At 46.8% G+C, this 14,645-nt stretch overlaps 7 protein-coding genes across 12 annotated transcripts; 5 read left to right on the top strand and 2 right to left on the bottom strand.

The window, feature by feature from the left end:
- Positions 1–123: 123 nt before the first annotated feature.
- On the top strand, positions 124–1,310 carry RpL27A (ribosomal protein L27A). The gene is made up of 4 exons (XM_064684429.1): positions 124–182; positions 483–800; positions 1,028–1,163; positions 1,225–1,310. Exons 1-3 carry the CDS (start codon positions 180–182, stop codon positions 1,154–1,156), a joined length of 450 nt encoding a protein of 149 aa, XP_064540499.1. The 5' UTR covers positions 124–179; the 3' UTR covers positions 1,157–1,163; positions 1,225–1,310.
- Positions 1,311–1,918: 608 nt separating this feature from the next.
- Positions 1,919–3,940, top strand: Gs1l (GS1-like). 6 transcript variants are annotated; one of them, XM_064684407.1, is made up of 4 exons: positions 1,919–2,061; positions 2,300–2,424; positions 2,737–2,955; positions 3,448–3,940. In XM_064684407.1, exons 2-4 carry the CDS (start codon positions 2,361–2,363, stop codon positions 3,858–3,860), a joined length of 696 nt encoding a protein of 231 aa, XP_064540477.1. In that variant the 5' UTR covers positions 1,919–2,061; positions 2,300–2,360; the 3' UTR covers positions 3,861–3,940. The 6 variants fall into 6 exon arrangements, with proteins under 6 accessions (XP_064540477.1, XP_064540474.1, XP_064540479.1 ...); XM_064684404.1 differs by lacking the exon at positions 2,737–2,955 and adding an exon at positions 2,479–2,697 and having other exon boundaries at positions 1,922–2,061; XM_064684409.1 differs by having other exon boundaries at positions 1,946–2,071.
- ND-B8 (NADH dehydrogenase (ubiquinone) B8 subunit) lies at positions 3,928–4,480 on the bottom strand. The gene is made up of 3 exons (XM_064684410.1): positions 4,313–4,480; positions 4,141–4,247; positions 3,928–4,086 (listed from the first exon to the last, which is right to left on the bottom strand). Exons 1-3 carry the CDS (start codon positions 4,408–4,410, stop codon positions 4,004–4,006), a joined length of 288 nt encoding a protein of 95 aa, XP_064540480.1. The 5' UTR covers positions 4,411–4,480; the 3' UTR covers positions 3,928–4,003.
- Positions 4,481–4,519: 39 nt separating this feature from the next.
- On the top strand, positions 4,520–5,794 carry Secp43 (tRNA Selenocysteine associated protein). Its single transcript, XM_064684403.1, has 2 exons — positions 4,520–4,673; positions 4,734–5,794. Exons 1-2 carry the CDS (start codon positions 4,608–4,610, stop codon positions 5,733–5,735), a joined length of 1,068 nt encoding a protein of 355 aa, XP_064540473.1. The 5' UTR covers positions 4,520–4,607; the 3' UTR covers positions 5,736–5,794.
- A 284-nt stretch (positions 5,795–6,078) lies between these two features.
- On the top strand, positions 6,079–9,426 carry LOC135429904 (PHD finger protein 14). The gene is made up of 2 exons (XM_064684393.1): positions 6,079–8,335; positions 8,396–9,426. The coding sequence occupies exons 1-2, from the start codon at positions 6,163–6,165 to the stop codon at positions 9,178–9,180; spliced, it is 2,958 nt and encodes a 985-aa protein (XP_064540463.1). The 5' UTR covers positions 6,079–6,162; the 3' UTR covers positions 9,181–9,426.
- A 542-nt stretch (positions 9,427–9,968) lies between these two features.
- On the bottom strand, positions 9,969–12,021 carry Elp3 (elongator complex protein 3). The gene is made up of 4 exons (XM_064684394.1): positions 11,891–12,021; positions 11,586–11,827; positions 10,655–11,520; positions 9,969–10,593 (listed from the first exon to the last, which is right to left on the bottom strand). The coding sequence occupies exons 1-4, from the start codon at positions 11,910–11,912 to the stop codon at positions 10,053–10,055; spliced, it is 1,671 nt and encodes a 556-aa protein (XP_064540464.1). The 5' UTR covers positions 11,913–12,021; the 3' UTR covers positions 9,969–10,052.
- A 435-nt stretch (positions 12,022–12,456) lies between these two features.
- morgue (modifier of rpr and grim, ubiquitously expressed) lies at positions 12,457–14,406 on the top strand. The gene is made up of 2 exons (XM_064684449.1): positions 12,457–12,750; positions 12,828–14,406. Exons 1-2 carry the CDS (start codon positions 12,598–12,600, stop codon positions 14,193–14,195), a joined length of 1,521 nt encoding a protein of 506 aa, XP_064540519.1. The 5' UTR covers positions 12,457–12,597; the 3' UTR covers positions 14,196–14,406.
- The last annotated feature ends 239 nt before the right edge of the window (positions 14,407–14,645 follow it).

Below are 14,645 nucleotides of genomic sequence, written 5' to 3' on the forward strand. Positions count from 1 at the left end.
TATCTTTATATTTGGAAATTAGTTACCGTGTAACCTAGTCGAGGAATTATTTTGTCAAATATCTAATAATCACGAATTAATCGATTACCTTGCAGTGCTGCAAAACGTTGCTATCGTTTCCAGTGACATTTTGAATCGCAGCTAACTTTGCTCACTTCTTTCTTTCCAAAACTCTGAAGATGGTGAGTGGATGTTGCTATGAGTTGTGCATTTCAATATTGATTTAAACCAATATAGAAAATACATAAACAAGTGGAAATGTGTAAAAGCTGAGTGGCAACTGTGCGGCATGCAATACAGAAAATTGTGGCATGCTTGAGATAAGCAAAAGTGAGCAAAATGACAAAAAAGCGACGACGGCGTGCAAACATAACCTCTGCCATGTGTTTAACCGAAAGCCACCGTCTGCAGTTGCCGCTGTCCATGCACGTGCAATGATATCTAATATTTATAATTGTTGTATCTCTGTTGAACTATTCTAGTCGAATATCAAGAGGAAGAAGACCAGGAAGCTGCGTGGTCACGTCAGCCACGGTCATGGCCGTATTGGCAAGCACCGCAAGCATCCGGGAGGTCGCGGTAACGCTGGTGGCATGCACCATCACCGCATCAATTTTGATAAATACCATCCTGGTTATTTCGGCAAGGTCGGCATGAGGAACTTCCATTTGCGCCGCCAGCACAAGTTCAGGCCCGAAATTAATTTGGACAAACTGTGGTCTCTGGTCGGACCCGAGAAGTTCGCCGAACTGGAGAAGGAGAAGAGCACAAAGGCGCCAGTTATCGATCTGGTTCAATTTGTAAGTTTTATTCCTTGCTGGAATATAGAAACAATCTACGCTTGGATTTTTGTTTTTGACATGAAGAGACACCGAAGGCGATGGGCGGGCTGAATGCGACCGTACAATTGCTCTCCTTGTGTTGCGAAAAGCCTTTCAGATCAAAACAAAAACCACCCTTGGATTAGAATTATTAGCTCCACATTTTTTAAACCATTTAATAACGTGTTTCCCCTTCCTTCTCCCAGGGCTACTACAAGCTGTTGGGCCGCGGCCATTTGCCCGCTCGCCCCATCATCGTTAAGGCCAAGTACTTCTCCAAGAAGGCTGAGGACAAGATCAAGAAGGCCGGTGGTGTCTGCTTGCTGAGCGCCTAAGTTTAAGGTGCGTCCCAAACTCTTGCCAATATTTACATTTTTAATTAATATTTCTGCTTTGCTTGCAGATATTCCCCTTCTAATTGCAACTGAACGTAATACATTCGACCATCAAAAATGTATTTGTTTTTTAATAAATTTAAAAGAAAAACAATTTATTGTGTATTCATATTTGTCATGTGCTCTTTGTTGTTGCACTCTGTGACGTCGGGGGTGATTTATTGACGCGTTTATTGCATCGACTCAATACCTGTGGGAAACCTCACATGTGTGCATGCGGGCATATGTATATAGAAATATACACAACAACAGCACCAGTATTTATGTGGAGCGTATATATATATATATACATATATTTTATCGCTTACATTTTAACATAATTTGGATGCGTCAATATTTAAAGTTCACTGTGGCAACAAGTGCAAATATTTTATGCAAAGCACCGACCTTGGAATATCCTGTAAAAAAAGCGGTTCTAATATTTTATGTTCAATAAGAATATTCAAATCTAATAAATTTAATTTCTGCAAATATTAGAAAAGAATATCTTCCAAATATTAAAATTATTAATATAGAAATCATACAAATATTATATCTCCAGTTGCACATCTTAACAATTCTTCAGTTGGTTTTGAAATGAATACCCTATTTAAATTTAATTAGGAAAAATACATTAATATAAATAGTTTATTTATAGGTCATACGCCCTTTTTAACGATTTTTGCACGCTACAGGGTATGTGCATGGAAAATTTTCTAACTTGGCTATTTTGCGAAAAGTCTGGCAACCTTGTCGCCACCCTTCACTGTAACGAACAGCAAATCTCGCAGTTGCAAGCAGGTATTCGCATTGTGTGCTGCTGAACGGTTGTGTCGAGCACATACGAAAAAGAAGAAGCAAAACGTGTAGGTCAAGGTAGCACTTTATCTGTTACATTTCCCGCACTTGTGGGGGGTTGTCCTTGACTGAAGGACGGCGCAATTAAAAGTGAACACTAAAAAAAGTTGTAAAAAAAAAAACAAAACAAATAAAGTGTCTAGGTCTCAGTTGGGGGTGGGGGGGGAAAAAAAACGGTGAATCAGTGCTGCAAAACAAGTTGCGGAAAGTTTTTAATTCATTTCCATAACGGGTGTATTTTTGCAGTAAACGTTCGCCTGTAAACTCCCCCTAATTACAACGTTACATAACGAGCGAAGGAGAAGAAATGGCTCAGAAGGTATTGCGAAATGTGACGCACTGCATCTTCGACATGGATGGCCTGCTGCTGGGTAAGTGTAGAAGCTTTGTAGGATCTATCATAGTTTACACATGCTTCTAACCAGACACTGAGACCCTCTACACGAAGGCCGCCCAAATGGTGCTCGATCCGTATGGCAAGACGTACACGTTCGATGTGAAGCAGCAGATAATGGGTCTGCAGACGCGTCCGGTGGCCGAGTTCATGATTAAATGCTACGACCTACCGATGACTTGGGAAGAGTACGCCAAACAACAGACGGACAATGCACGCGCCCTCATGGGCGATGCCCAGTTGATGCCAGGTACTAATTTTTGATTCCGTATTCGCACTTTCCTTTCAGACACTGAACGCATTTACGAGGAGGTCACCAGGCAAATAGCTGGCACTTTCAATCGCCCCTACCCCGAGGTGGTGCGCTTCAGAGTGATGGGCACTACGGAACAGCGCTCCGCCGAAATAGCCGTCAATGAATGCCAATTGCCCATAACCGTCGGTGATTTTCTGCAGCGCTATCACAAAATGTGCTGCGAACGGCTGCACAATGTGCCGCTGCTGAAAGGTTAGCACCCCTTTAAGGCGTTACTAGAGTAGAGATCGAACCAGTTTACACACCTATATATATACGTATGTAACGCTCATGTCGTCCATTTGTTAGTTGCCTTTGCTTTCGCACTAGATCTCTGAATGTGCTTAGTAGAAACTTATAACAAGAGTGGGAGTCCGACTGGGAAGAACTACGCTAAAGGAAGCTCTTTAAGAACTTTATTTTAAGTTTAAAGTTGTATCTTTTATTTCTTATAATTAGGGGAAGTGAAGTATATTCTCTATAAATTTTACACCAGCTGAAAGTCCGTTTGCCAAATTTTCTGTACCTAGACTTAAAGATAGATTCGAAAACATGTCTAGCTATTATTAGATACGAGATGAGTCGAAAATGCCACCTTCTGCCTGCCTGTCGACATACATTTGCACGAAACCAATATACCCAACTTTCAATGGGTACAGAGCATATCAATATATAATACTAAAATGTTATTCTAATCGTTTGCAGGTGCTGAGCGCCTTCTACGACATTTGCACGCGAACAAAGTGCCTTTTGCCCTGGCGACCAGCTCCGGCGCCGAGATGGTCGAGCTCAAGAGCACGCATCATCGTGAGCTCTTCAATCTGTTCCATCATCGCGTGTGCGGCTCCTCGGACAGCGAAGTGAAGAATGGCAAGCCGGCACCAGATATCTTTTTGGTGGCCGCCAGCCGTTTTGGCGATAAGCCCGAGCCGAAAAACTGTCTGGTGTTCGAGGATTCGCCGAATGGCGTTGAGGCGGGCAACAGCGCTGGCATGCAGGTGGTCATGGTGCCCGACGAACGGCTCTCGAAGGAGCGTTGCGCCCATGCCACCCAGGTGTTGCGCTCACTGGAGGACTTTAAGCCGGAACAGTTCGGCTTGCCGCCATTTACTAATTAAATTGTATGTTTGACCATTGTCGCTTATCGTGTACCTAGTATAATTACTAAGCCTAAATACAGATGTGTGTGTTACTAGCATTCACTCTTTTAATTTAGCCCACAATTGATGCCATAATACAACTCTGTACTCTTCTGGTCGCTTCATCTGCCAACCGCCTCCAAATGCTTCTGTATGTCTGGAGCGGATTGGTTTCTCAGCGAGATTGAGACCTCCTTGCCTTTGCCTGAAGTGCAATTGGATACAATATATACTTAAGATACTTAGTTTCACGACTTACCATAGCGTGCCCATAGTCTCGGCTGCACGCCGGCGCACTCTCTTACCAAAAAGGCCAAGTTGGGATTGTGCCTTTTCAGATTGGGATAAAATTTCTTAATATATTCCCTGTTCGAATTTTTGGTTTTTATTAGATTATGTAACTAAGAAGTGAAATATGCTATGCAATAAACCTGGCGCCCTTGGAAGCATCACATTTTGGATCTAATATTATGCGCACTTCCTTTAGTTTGGCCGTAAAAGCAGCAAAACTAGCAAAACTTATACGCATCTCAGCGGAATATTGTGATAAGCTGTCAAAAATCAAATATGAACTGTATAGAGAGTTGCCAGATGTTTTTGTTTGCTGTGCTTACATTTTCGATGAAAACCTTAAACTGCGTGCTTGCAATTGTTATCGATAAGTCAAACGCCGTGCAACTCTGTCGCTTAGCAAATTATTCTAGAATTTGTTTACGCGTTTTTTTGATGTCAATTTATTTACAAAACAGCGACAGTATGACATCTGTACATTGTCAACTATGGATGGGCAGCGTAAGTAATACATATCCAACTTCGGAGCGTTACGCTATACCTTTCTGACACGTGTTGCAGCTGGAATCGTACATGACGGAAAACTTCATCATTGCCGCATTTCGCAAAATGGGCGAAGATCCCACAACGGTGCGTCTCATGCGAAATAAATACACTGGCGAGCCTGCTGGCTATTGTTTCGTCAATTTTATATCGGATGATCATGCGCTGGATGCCATGCACAAGCTAAATGGCAAACCCATACCCGGCACAAATCCCATTGTCCGTTTTCGTCTGAACTCTGCAAGCAATTCATATAAATTGCCGGGTAATGAACGTGAATTTAGCGTCTGGGTGGGCGATCTCAGCTCAGATGTGGATGACTATTCGCTGTACAAGGTCTTCTCCAGCAAATACACATCGATCAAAACGGCCAAGGTGATACTGGACAGTTTGGGCTTCTCCAAGGGCTACGGCTTTGTGCGCTTTGGCATCGAGGATGAGCAAAAATCGGCCTTGTACGACATGAATGGCTATGTTGGCCTGGGTACCAAACCGATTAAGATCTGTAACGCCGTGCCCAAGCCAAAGGCTGAGCTGAGCGCCGCATTGGGCAACGGTGGCAGTAGTTATGGCTACGGCGGACCCAGCACAACCTCAACGTCCTCAACCAGTGCTGGCGGCGCCGATTACTCGCAATATTACGATCCAACCAGCACCTACTGGCAGGGCTATAATGCCTGGCAGGGCTATTATGAGCAGGGCGCTGCTCCTTCAATTACGGATGCTGCTGCCTACTATCAGCAAGCCATGTCCCAGTCACACTCGAATCCGCAGACTCTCGCTCAGCATGCGGAGGCTTGGAGCGCCCAGCGCAGCGCCCAATATGAGCAGCAGCAGCAACAACAGACTGCTCCGCTTAATACCGCTGCTGCAGCTGAGGAGGACTACGGTCTGGAGGAGCACAAATTTGTACTGGACGTGGATAAACTTAATCGGGAGACTATTGATTCAGATCGACATCTATATGATGCTTTGGAGAGCTCCAAATGGCTACCCATAGAGCAATTGGAAGTCTTTTAGGTTTTAGTTGTAATAATTTTAAATATGATAATTTTTAAATATAAAATCATAAAAAACTACATCTGTGTTGCCAAATCTAGCTAGTTGTATGGCCAAAAAAAAGCGATATACATCTTTGATTATTAGCTTTGACCATTTTTGATTAACTCTACTTAAGCCTTGTTGGTGCAGATAATATTGATTTTTTTGCGGCAGTTTTTGTAAAAAAAAATGGCTTTTTTCAACAATAGCCAGATTTGGCGAGAAAAGGCAGAAGCTGACAACACTGTTAGAATTTTATCTGCAAGCAATGGCCAACATTCGTGCAATAGAGATGTGTTAATATCGATTCTATGGCAAACGATATTGATATCGATAGTAGTCCAGCTCTATTACGTTGCACGATTTTTCTTACATTTTGCGAGAAAAATCACAAATTTATAATTAAATGGCGCCATTTAAACGGATACGCCAACCAAAAGTAACAACACAGGCCTTGCTCGATTTTGACTTGGGCGAAAGTTCATCGGACAGCGATTTTCTGCCCGACATTGACAACTGTTCGGATGGATCAAAGGACGAAAGCGACGGCGACGGCGACAGCAGCGACGCCAGCAGCAGCAGCAGCGACAGCAGCGATACCGATGCAAATGCAAATTCCGGCGATGAAAGCGATGATTCAACGCTGCAGCTGCGTCAGCTGCTAGCCGAGAATAATGCACAGCAGGAGGCGGCAGCGGCAGCAGCAGCAGCAGTTGCCGCACCCGCACCCGTTGCCCCCACCCCACATGTGAATGGCTACAACATCGAGCCGGTGGCGCCGCCGAAGCGGATGTGCTGCGTGTGCCTGGGCGAGCGCAGCGACGATGTGAACGAGATTGTCGAATGCGATGCGTGTGGCGTCTCCGTGCACGAGGGCTGCTACGGTGTCAGCGACAATGTCAGCATCTCCAGCACAAACTCCACCTGCTCCACGGAGCCCTGGTTCTGTGAGGCGTGCCGTGCGGGCGTTTCGGAGCCGGACTGTGAGCTGTGCCCGAACAAGGGCGGCATTTACAAGGAGACAGATGTGGGCAAATGGGTGCACTTAATATGCGCGCTGTATGTGCCGGGCGTTGCCTTTGGCGAGGTGGAGCAGCTCAGCTCGGTGACGCTCTTCGAGATGCAGTACAGCAAATGGGGCGCCAAGCTGTGCTCCCTGTGCGACAATGCGCTCTTTGCACGCACGGGCGTCTGCATTGGCTGCGATGCGGGCATGTGCAAGACGTACTTCCATGTCACGTGCGCACAGGTCGCCGGCTATCTGATAGAGGCACATCATGAGGACGATGCGGCGGATCCGTTTTATGCCCACTGCAAGGTGCACTCGGAGAAGGAGATGATTAAGAAGCGTCGTCGCAACTATCACACGCTGCGGCTCAACATGCTGCAGCAGGCCAAGCAGCGGGCGCTGCTTCAGCAGCAGCTGATCGAGGCAAATCCCAATCCCGCCCAGGCGCGCATACAACGCAAGCTGCTGAAGATTCAGCACAAATACGCACAGCATAAGCAGCTCAAGCCGACGCCGTGGGTGCCCACGCAGAAGATGTCACGTCTGCTGACCAGTTCCGCCTCCGCTTGCCGGCGTCTGCTGGCCAAGGCGGAGTTCATGGCCGTGGATGTGCAGCATTTGGAGCAACGCGAAGCGAACATTCAGGCCCTGCAGGACATACGCAAAAAATGGCATATAGCGCCCGCTTTTAGCGTAGAATTCACTGCCTACTATATGGATCGCATAGTGCGCATGGCGGAGTTCAAGCAGCAGCAACAGCAGCTCCAGCAGCACAATTCCGCGCTCAGCCAGGCGCAGGATGTGCTGCGCGCCAAATATGACAGCGCGCTGGAGGAACGCAAACAAGTGAAGGTCCAGCGCGATGCATTGGTGGCGTCTATCAAAGCGCTGCACAACAGCCTGGCGCAGCTGTCGCCTGGCCTCAGTGGAGTCCTGCCCCAACTGGAGCTCATTGCACGCCCGTTGCCGGAGCAGCTGCCCAAGTTGGCGACGACGCCGCCAACGCCGCAACGACCCATTTCGGTGCCGACAGCGGCAGCGCTTAAAATGGGCGTTGGCTTTCCGCTCGCCCACCTGGCCAACAAGCTGGACAACTCCCGTCTGCTGAGCACCCAGCAATCCCAGCTGCACTCCACCAAGGCAGCGACCATTGTGCCCGCCGTCAGCTGCGGCATATGCAAGCGCAACAACGATCAGCATCTGCTGGTCAAGTGCGACACCTGCAATCTGCATTATCATTTGGGTTGCTTGAATCCGCCGCTGACGCGTCCGCCCAAGAAATCGAAACAGTATGGCTGGCAGTGCTCCGAGTGCTGTGACAAGTCGGATGTATCCGATGCGGTCACCGAAATCTCACCGGGTCCGCGCAAATCGCGCACGCGCTTCAACAAGGACGGGCATTTGGTCTATGTCGAACGCTACTCGCTGGACGATTTGCCCAAGGAGACGCCGCCGCAGTTGAAGCGTGCGCTCAACAAAACGCTTCCCGCTGCTCTCGAAGTTGGCGAGGATCTGGTCAAATCGCCGAAGCGCAGCAAGCTGCAGTCGCCGCGCAAGACGCCCGTGAATGGTAATTAGCAGCTGCTGATATTTTGTCCTAATCTTTACTAACTGCCTAAATTCCCCACAGTGCAAGCCGCCATGGCCCACATGGAGCTGACGTTGCCACAGGCAGTCGCCACCGTTGCGCATTTGTCCGGCTGCGAGGACTCCATCGACGACTCCAGTGGCAAGCAGTCGTCGCGCAAGGGCAAGCGCAAGGATAAGCACAAAAACAAGCACAATTTGTCATCGGATACGGAAAAGTCGTTCAACAAGGAGCACAAGCGCAAGCGTAAAAAGCGCTCACATGCCGACGAGATCAACAACTTGGACAATACCAACTCCGGGCGACCCATTAAGATTATCTTTAAGACGTTGCGTTTGCCCGGCGAAGATGCGCCCGAATCGCGCAGTTTTTATGTGCCCGCCAATGCGGTGCGCTCCGTGGACGAAGCATCCCGACCCACCTCTGTGGAGACTGTCGAGGATGTCATACAGCCGGAGCAGCCCGCCACCACGCCCATTGTCCTGGTGTCCACAGTAATACCGCCGCATGTTGCCATAAGCACGCCACAAAAGCCCAAGGAGACGCCATCGCCACAGCGCAAGGTTAGCCCGCGGAAGTCGACGCCGCGCAAACAGCGTGTGGGCCGGCCACGCGTCTCCAATCCCAAGGTTAATGTGGAAATCAATTGTTGTGTCTGCACGCAAAGCGGCAAAGCCAATCAGGTTGTGACCTGTGATGAGTGCCATAAGCACTATCACTTCGCGTGCCTCGAGCCGCCGCTCAAGAAATCGCCCAAAATCCGCGGCTACTCCTGGCACTGTGCCGACTGTGATCCCACGGACGAGGAGGCACTGCCCAAAAAATAGTTCTTACCATTTAACTAATAAGTTTTCTAAGTATACATATTTACGAATATTATTTATAATTAGGTTTTTCTACACAGCCCAAGTATTTACGATCTTAAAAATGCCTCCAACTACTTTATAAGCTAGAAATTGAATGGTCGGAACGATAATGTCTAGCCAGAATTGTAACTATATAAATTCATATTCATAATCATACTTCTTTGACTGCCTATTGACTATCATAATAAAAGAATTTCATTTATGTAATATGTATTTATATCAGAACAAGAAATTTCAAAGAAATCGCATTGGTTCGGCTCACGATAAACAGTATTGGAAATAAGATATACGGAATAGATATCTCTTCTCTATATATAATAAACTTCTAAATCTGGCAACATTATATTAGGTCTAAATTCATGTGAAAATGGAACCCTCAAATATCCTACATAGACATAGATCAAAATATATGTATGTATTCTTAATGCCCTTCTACGCGATTCTCATGAATTCATGTAAGTCTCTTAGCAAGTAAGTCTCAATACTGGATGAGTCGGCTTCAACTAAGGAGGAGGCGACAGCTTTAATATTGGAGGAGACGGCAGCTTTAATATTGGGTTCGTCTCCTGCCTACTGAAAGATGACGATACAAAATTCGTGCAAGTGAATTTACAGGTGAGTACGTAACTGCACATATACATTTATCCCTATACGTAAATCTGTTTGTCTTGACCTTTTTTGTTTTTTATACGATTATGGGTATACTATATCATATAAATCCCTCTTGGACATTAACAGACACGCTTAGCTCCTTTTAGCAATAAGGAATATATCTATTTATCTCAAGCCCAGAACAACAAGCAATAATTATATACATATATCAAGGTGACAATTTAAGATCGATAATTATATTGTCTCGAGAGCGACTTGGACATGTAGGGGCCGTCTAGGGCGTAGCCCAGTTTGCGGTAATAGTTGCGCGTACCGACGCCTGAGATGACCGCGATCTTTGTGCTGCCATGCTCTTCGCGGGCAATACGCTCCGCCTCCTCCATGAGCAGCGTGCCAAAGCCCTGGTGCTGGAACTTGGTTGGATCACGTGAGCTGACCGGCACTACAGAGCCGTAAACGTGCAGTTCGCGCACAATGGAGCACTCGCCTTGCAGTTCCGGCCGGTAGGTGTCCGGTGAGCATTTGCGCAAGCGCAACAGGCCCACAAGTATATCCTGCTCGGGATCCTCGTATGAGATGAACGTCTCCCAGCCGCCGTTGGCCACATAATCGCGACGTATTAGCTCAATCTCATACGGACGAACCTTGTTGTGAATCTCTTGGATGCCGACCTCGCGTGTGCGTACATCCCGGCAAACGGTGCCCAAATCCTTCATGCGTGCCAGAGCCAATTCACGCAGATTGCCGTGCTCCACGCCCGAGCTGCGGGTGTAGACGTGAATTGGTTAATATGTACAGTTACATCAGAGTCTTATGGACTTACCTAACCAGGGGCATGGGTATGTCACGTTGAACACGATAGACACGTGTCCAGGGTGGCACCAGAGCCAGTATTTTGGCGACTAAATCCACCAGCATCGAGGGTGGATACGACTTGTATCGACCCGTTTTCCACAGCTCGTAGAGGCCAGTGCCACGTATGACAAGTGTGGGATAGATTTTGAGGCCATCCGAGCGAAAAGCGGGATTCTCAAAGTACTCGATGAACTGTTCAATGTCGCGCTCAAAATCCACGTTGGGCAGATCAGGCATCATGTGTGTGACAATCTTGTAGCCTGCGTCTTTGCCCATGTGAAAGGTCTCGCAAACGGCACGCACCGTATGACCACGATTTGTGTCCCTGGCCACATCCTCATAGACGGACTGCACACCGATTTCCAGACGTGTGCAGCCATAGTTCAGCATATCGGAGATGTGACGCTTCAGGCAATAATCCGGTCGTGTCTCAATTGTGATGCCAATACATTTGGTCCGGGATTTCTCGGAATAACGCACCGCTTCCGCCACGTTGGCGCTGCTGTGCCCGGAGAGTGCATCGTGCAGATTGCGTATAAAGTAATCGCGATATTCCTCCGGCAGGGCCATAAATGTGCCGCCCATCACAATGAACTCCACTTTGTCCACCGAGTGGCCCAGCTGCTTCAGCTGCTCGACGCGGTGGCGTGTCTGCAGGAATGGATCATAACGTGCTCGTATGGCACGCATTGAGGTCGGCTCATAGCCCGTATACGATTGTGTGGAGTACTCGAAATCGCTGTCCGGTCCGCCGGGGCAATAGACGCAAATGTTGCCCGTAAAATTGATGTGCGGACAGCGATGCGGTTTGCACATGACAGCCACTACAGCAATCTACAAATATTTATAATTTTAACTTCTGCAGGGGTTTATATATATTTTTTGTGCTTTTTTCTTACGCCGCTTGCGGTTCGGATGGGCTTGGCACGCAGCTTGGGCAGCAGTATCTTCTTGGCATCCTGCGGCACTGCTGCGATGATGTCCACAAGTCTCGGGGAGCTATCCAGTCCATATTTCGATGATATTAGGGATTTCATGCGATTCAGATTCACATCTTTTTTGTCTTCGTGTGCCTTTAGTAGTTCCTGTATGATTTCACCGATGACAAGCACCTGACGCTCCTCGCGACTGAGACCGATAGCTGCAGCGCATGCAAGTTAAATAAACTTTAATAAAATATACATATTTACAAATTATAACTAACCCAGCTTCTTTTTCTGCTTCATTTTGTTGCTGGCGTAATTCTATAAATATCGCACGTGTGGCGCTGCAGCTGACAGATAGAGAAGTTATCGATAAGTGACATCACTCACGACTGTTGCTTCAGCTATCGATAAGTGACATCACTCTCGACTGTTGCTTCATTACGTCACAATCCCAATTTGCGATTGGGAATATATGTAAAATATGTAACGATTTTTTACATTCGAAAAATGAAAGACACATATTGAGAAAAATATCATAATGCATAATATTATATTAAAAGTCATAGTCAAGTATTATTTTATTTAAAAACTATATTAATGTACCAATTTTTTTTAAAAATTGTAGGTCTTTTAAGAACCATTCAATATATACAGTATCAGTTTTATTACATTTCCAGCCCATGCAGTAATTGTGGTAATTAAAACGTACGGAATAAGCAATCAATTATTTGACAGCTAAAGGAATTTAAAGTCACATGAACCCTACAGTTTCACAAGGCAATACTTCACACAATTAATTTTCTTAGCTTGTGACGTCACCATCAGTTTGTAAATAAAAAGTATCTTCTCCATTTGCACAAACTAAACTTCTGTTATCGCTATCGATATTATATCGATGCCTCATCAAGTATCCTAACGTTGCATTGCGAGAAAGGCATCGGTTGGGGTTATTTTTTGTTACAAGAAATTTCAGTGCACCAGGAAAATGACTAGCTGCGTGCAGCAGCAAAAGGAACAGGAGCAGTTGCTGGAGCAATTAAATGCCAGCGATGATGAAATGAACGACACAGACGACATCGCCGAGGAGGAGGAGGACAAAGATAAACAATTGCTTACTGAGCCAACATTTTGCTTTTCGGTGTGTATACAAAAAACAAAAAAAAATGAAGAAAAACCTCGTCTAATAATGCAATTGATGTGTGTATCCCACTGCAGAACAGCAACGCATGCTGGGTATGCAATGGCTATTACGGACCCAATTTCGGTGAGCCGCTTTGCGGCGCCTGTCATGCATTTTTATACAACGCACAACGCGCCGAGGAGCTATTGACGGAGTTGTCAGACGACGAGGACTCGGGCAATGACGAGCCGCCTTTCAAGGACAAGCAGGAGGATGATGAAACTGAGAATGATGCGGACATAATGGGCTTTGAAGATCTAGAGGACGCGGAACCGCCCGCACCACAACCGCAACAACAACAGCAGCCGCAGCAGCAACAACAACAACAACAGCCGGCAATCCAAGAACCGGAGCACGAACTGCAGGATCTGCAACCAGCACAGCAACCGGCGCCGCCAGAACAGCTGTTGGAACCACAAGCAATGCCAGCGCGCCGGGGCACACCAGAGCATGATTTCGAACATGAACGTGCGGTTAATCCATTTCTGTTGCCCATCAAAAGGCCACGGCCCACGGCGCCGCACGCGCTACCGCACTACATGCTCGAGCTGGCCGATGGACGTGCCCGTGCGCATGAATACAACGCGCCGGATGCGGGCAGCAGCGGCGGCAGCGGCGGCAGCAGCAGCATCAGCAAATGCATCACCAGCCGCATACCCGTCGAGGTTATGCTCAAGATATTCGCCTACCTGGACGACATGTCACTGTGGATGGCCAGCGAGGTGTGCAAGCAGTGGCACGAGATCATAGTGAAGAACACGGCACAGAGCATGTGGAAGAAATACATCAAACAGCGCTGGCCGCTGTTCGAATGCCTCACCGAGCTGCCCGACTGGTATAAGTTGTATGGTGCCTTGATGTCAGCGTGTTTCTGTCGCACCTGTTTGATTGAGCTGGGCAGCCAGTCGCCGCCGTCTGGCGAGCTGGGAAACGTGATACGCAATAATTTCTTGCGCGGCGAAGCAAATCTATTGCACAGCTACGAAGCGGAGGGCATTTCGGCCATACCATTGGATCGCCAGAATAATTATTGGCAGGCAACGATACTTGGACCGCCTGGCAGTCCCTATGAGGGCGGCAAATTCTTTCTATTTATCTACTTTCCCGAACGCTATCCCATGGCACCGCCAACGGTGCGTTTTCTAACCAAAATACTGCATCCGAATGTATCCAGACATGGCGACGTGGGCATTGACATATTCCAGCAGCAGAACTGGTCGCTGGCCTTAAATGTGGCTAAAGTTTTGTTGTCAGTGCAGAGTCTGCTCACTGATCCCTATACTGAAGTGTGCATGGAGCCGGAGCTGGGCTATATCTATGAGCATGAGCGTTCGCGTTTCGAGCAGCTGGTGCGCGCCTGGACCTGGAAATATGCGATGCTCGAGCTGATGACACCACAGTGAAGCAATATCTTAGCCAAGTAGTCTTGTTTTGCTTTCATGGACTGAATGTTGGAAAGATCTAAGACACCCTCATTTAAGTTGTTTTTGTATATTTATGTAACTATTACCATAAATGTAATTAGTTTAATGCTGCCATTTATATTGGCCTCATCCCATAATGTAGTCAAAATTATGCTTAATATATATAACACTTTGAAATGTTTAAACCTAATGCATATATAGTTTTAAAAGCAGGGATTTAAACGGTTTTGCCCGTGAGAAATGTATTTTTCTTTTACATTATTAATAATCTTGCTTGTGGAAATGGTAAGATTTAGCTATATGGTAAAATACAGCTGTAACCGCCATTTCCAAGATTTTTCATAGATATTTGAGCTCCATAGAGCATCCTTTGATGACCTTCAATGATGGAACTTTCCCGATCTTCGTGCTTTCCCAGCACTTGCATCA

This window comes from Drosophila montana, unplaced genomic scaffold, assembly GCF_035044405.1.
Source record: "Drosophila montana isolate Dmon_TW-CO22-7 unplaced genomic scaffold, ASM3504440v1 contig_2747_1, whole genome shotgun sequence".
In the NCBI taxonomy this organism is placed as follows: Eukaryota; Metazoa; Arthropoda; class Insecta; order Diptera; family Drosophilidae; genus Drosophila; species Drosophila montana.

Coding starts and splice junctions, on each gene's coding strand:
- RpL27A (XM_064684429.1), top strand. Junction 801..1,027: donor TTATCGATCTGGTTCAATTT/GTAAGTTTTATT, acceptor TCCTTCTCCCAG/GGCTACTACAAGCTGTTGGG.
- Gs1l (XM_064684407.1), top strand. CDS start 2,361: ATGGCTCAGAAGGTATTGCGAAATGTGACGCACTGCATCTTCGACATG. Junction 2,425..2,736: donor CATGGATGGCCTGCTGCTGG/GTAAGTGTAGAA, acceptor CTTTCCTTTCAG/ACACTGAACGCATTTACGAG. Junction 2,956..3,447: donor CAATGTGCCGCTGCTGAAAG/GTTAGCACCCCT, acceptor AATCGTTTGCAG/GTGCTGAGCGCCTTCTACGA.
- ND-B8 (XM_064684410.1), bottom strand. CDS start 4,410: ATGCGTATAAGTTTTGCTAGTTTTGCTGCTTTTACGGCCAAACTAAAG. Junction 4,248..4,312: donor GATGCTTCCAAGGGCGCCAG/GTTTATTGCATA, acceptor AAATTCGAACAG/GGAATATATTAAGAAATTTT. Junction 4,087..4,140: donor GAGACTATGGGCACGCTATG/GTAAGTCGTGAA, acceptor ATTGCACTTCAG/GCAAAGGCAAGGAGGTCTCA.
- Secp43 (XM_064684403.1), top strand. CDS start 4,608: ATGTCAATTTATTTACAAAACAGCGACAGTATGACATCTGTACATTGT. Junction 4,674..4,733: donor GTCAACTATGGATGGGCAGC/GTAAGTAATACA, acceptor CACGTGTTGCAG/CTGGAATCGTACATGACGGA.
- LOC135429904 (XM_064684393.1), top strand. CDS start 6,163: ATGGCGCCATTTAAACGGATACGCCAACCAAAAGTAACAACACAGGCC. Junction 8,336..8,395: donor GCGCAAGACGCCCGTGAATG/GTAATTAGCAGC, acceptor AATTCCCCACAG/TGCAAGCCGCCATGGCCCAC.
- Elp3 (XM_064684394.1), bottom strand. CDS start 11,912: ATGAAGCAGAAAAAGAAGCTGG. Junction 11,828..11,890: donor GAAGCAGAAAAAGAAGCTGG/GTTAGTTATAAT, acceptor CATGCGCTGCAG/CTATCGGTCTCAGTCGCGAG. Junction 11,521..11,585: donor CCATCCGAACCGCAAGCGGC/GTAAGAAAAAAG, acceptor AAATATTTGTAG/ATTGCTGTAGTGGCTGTCAT.
- morgue (XM_064684449.1), top strand. CDS start 12,598: ATGACTAGCTGCGTGCAGCAGCAAAAGGAACAGGAGCAGTTGCTGGAG. Junction 12,751..12,827: donor AGCCAACATTTTGCTTTTCG/GTGTGTATACAA, acceptor ATCCCACTGCAG/AACAGCAACGCATGCTGGGT.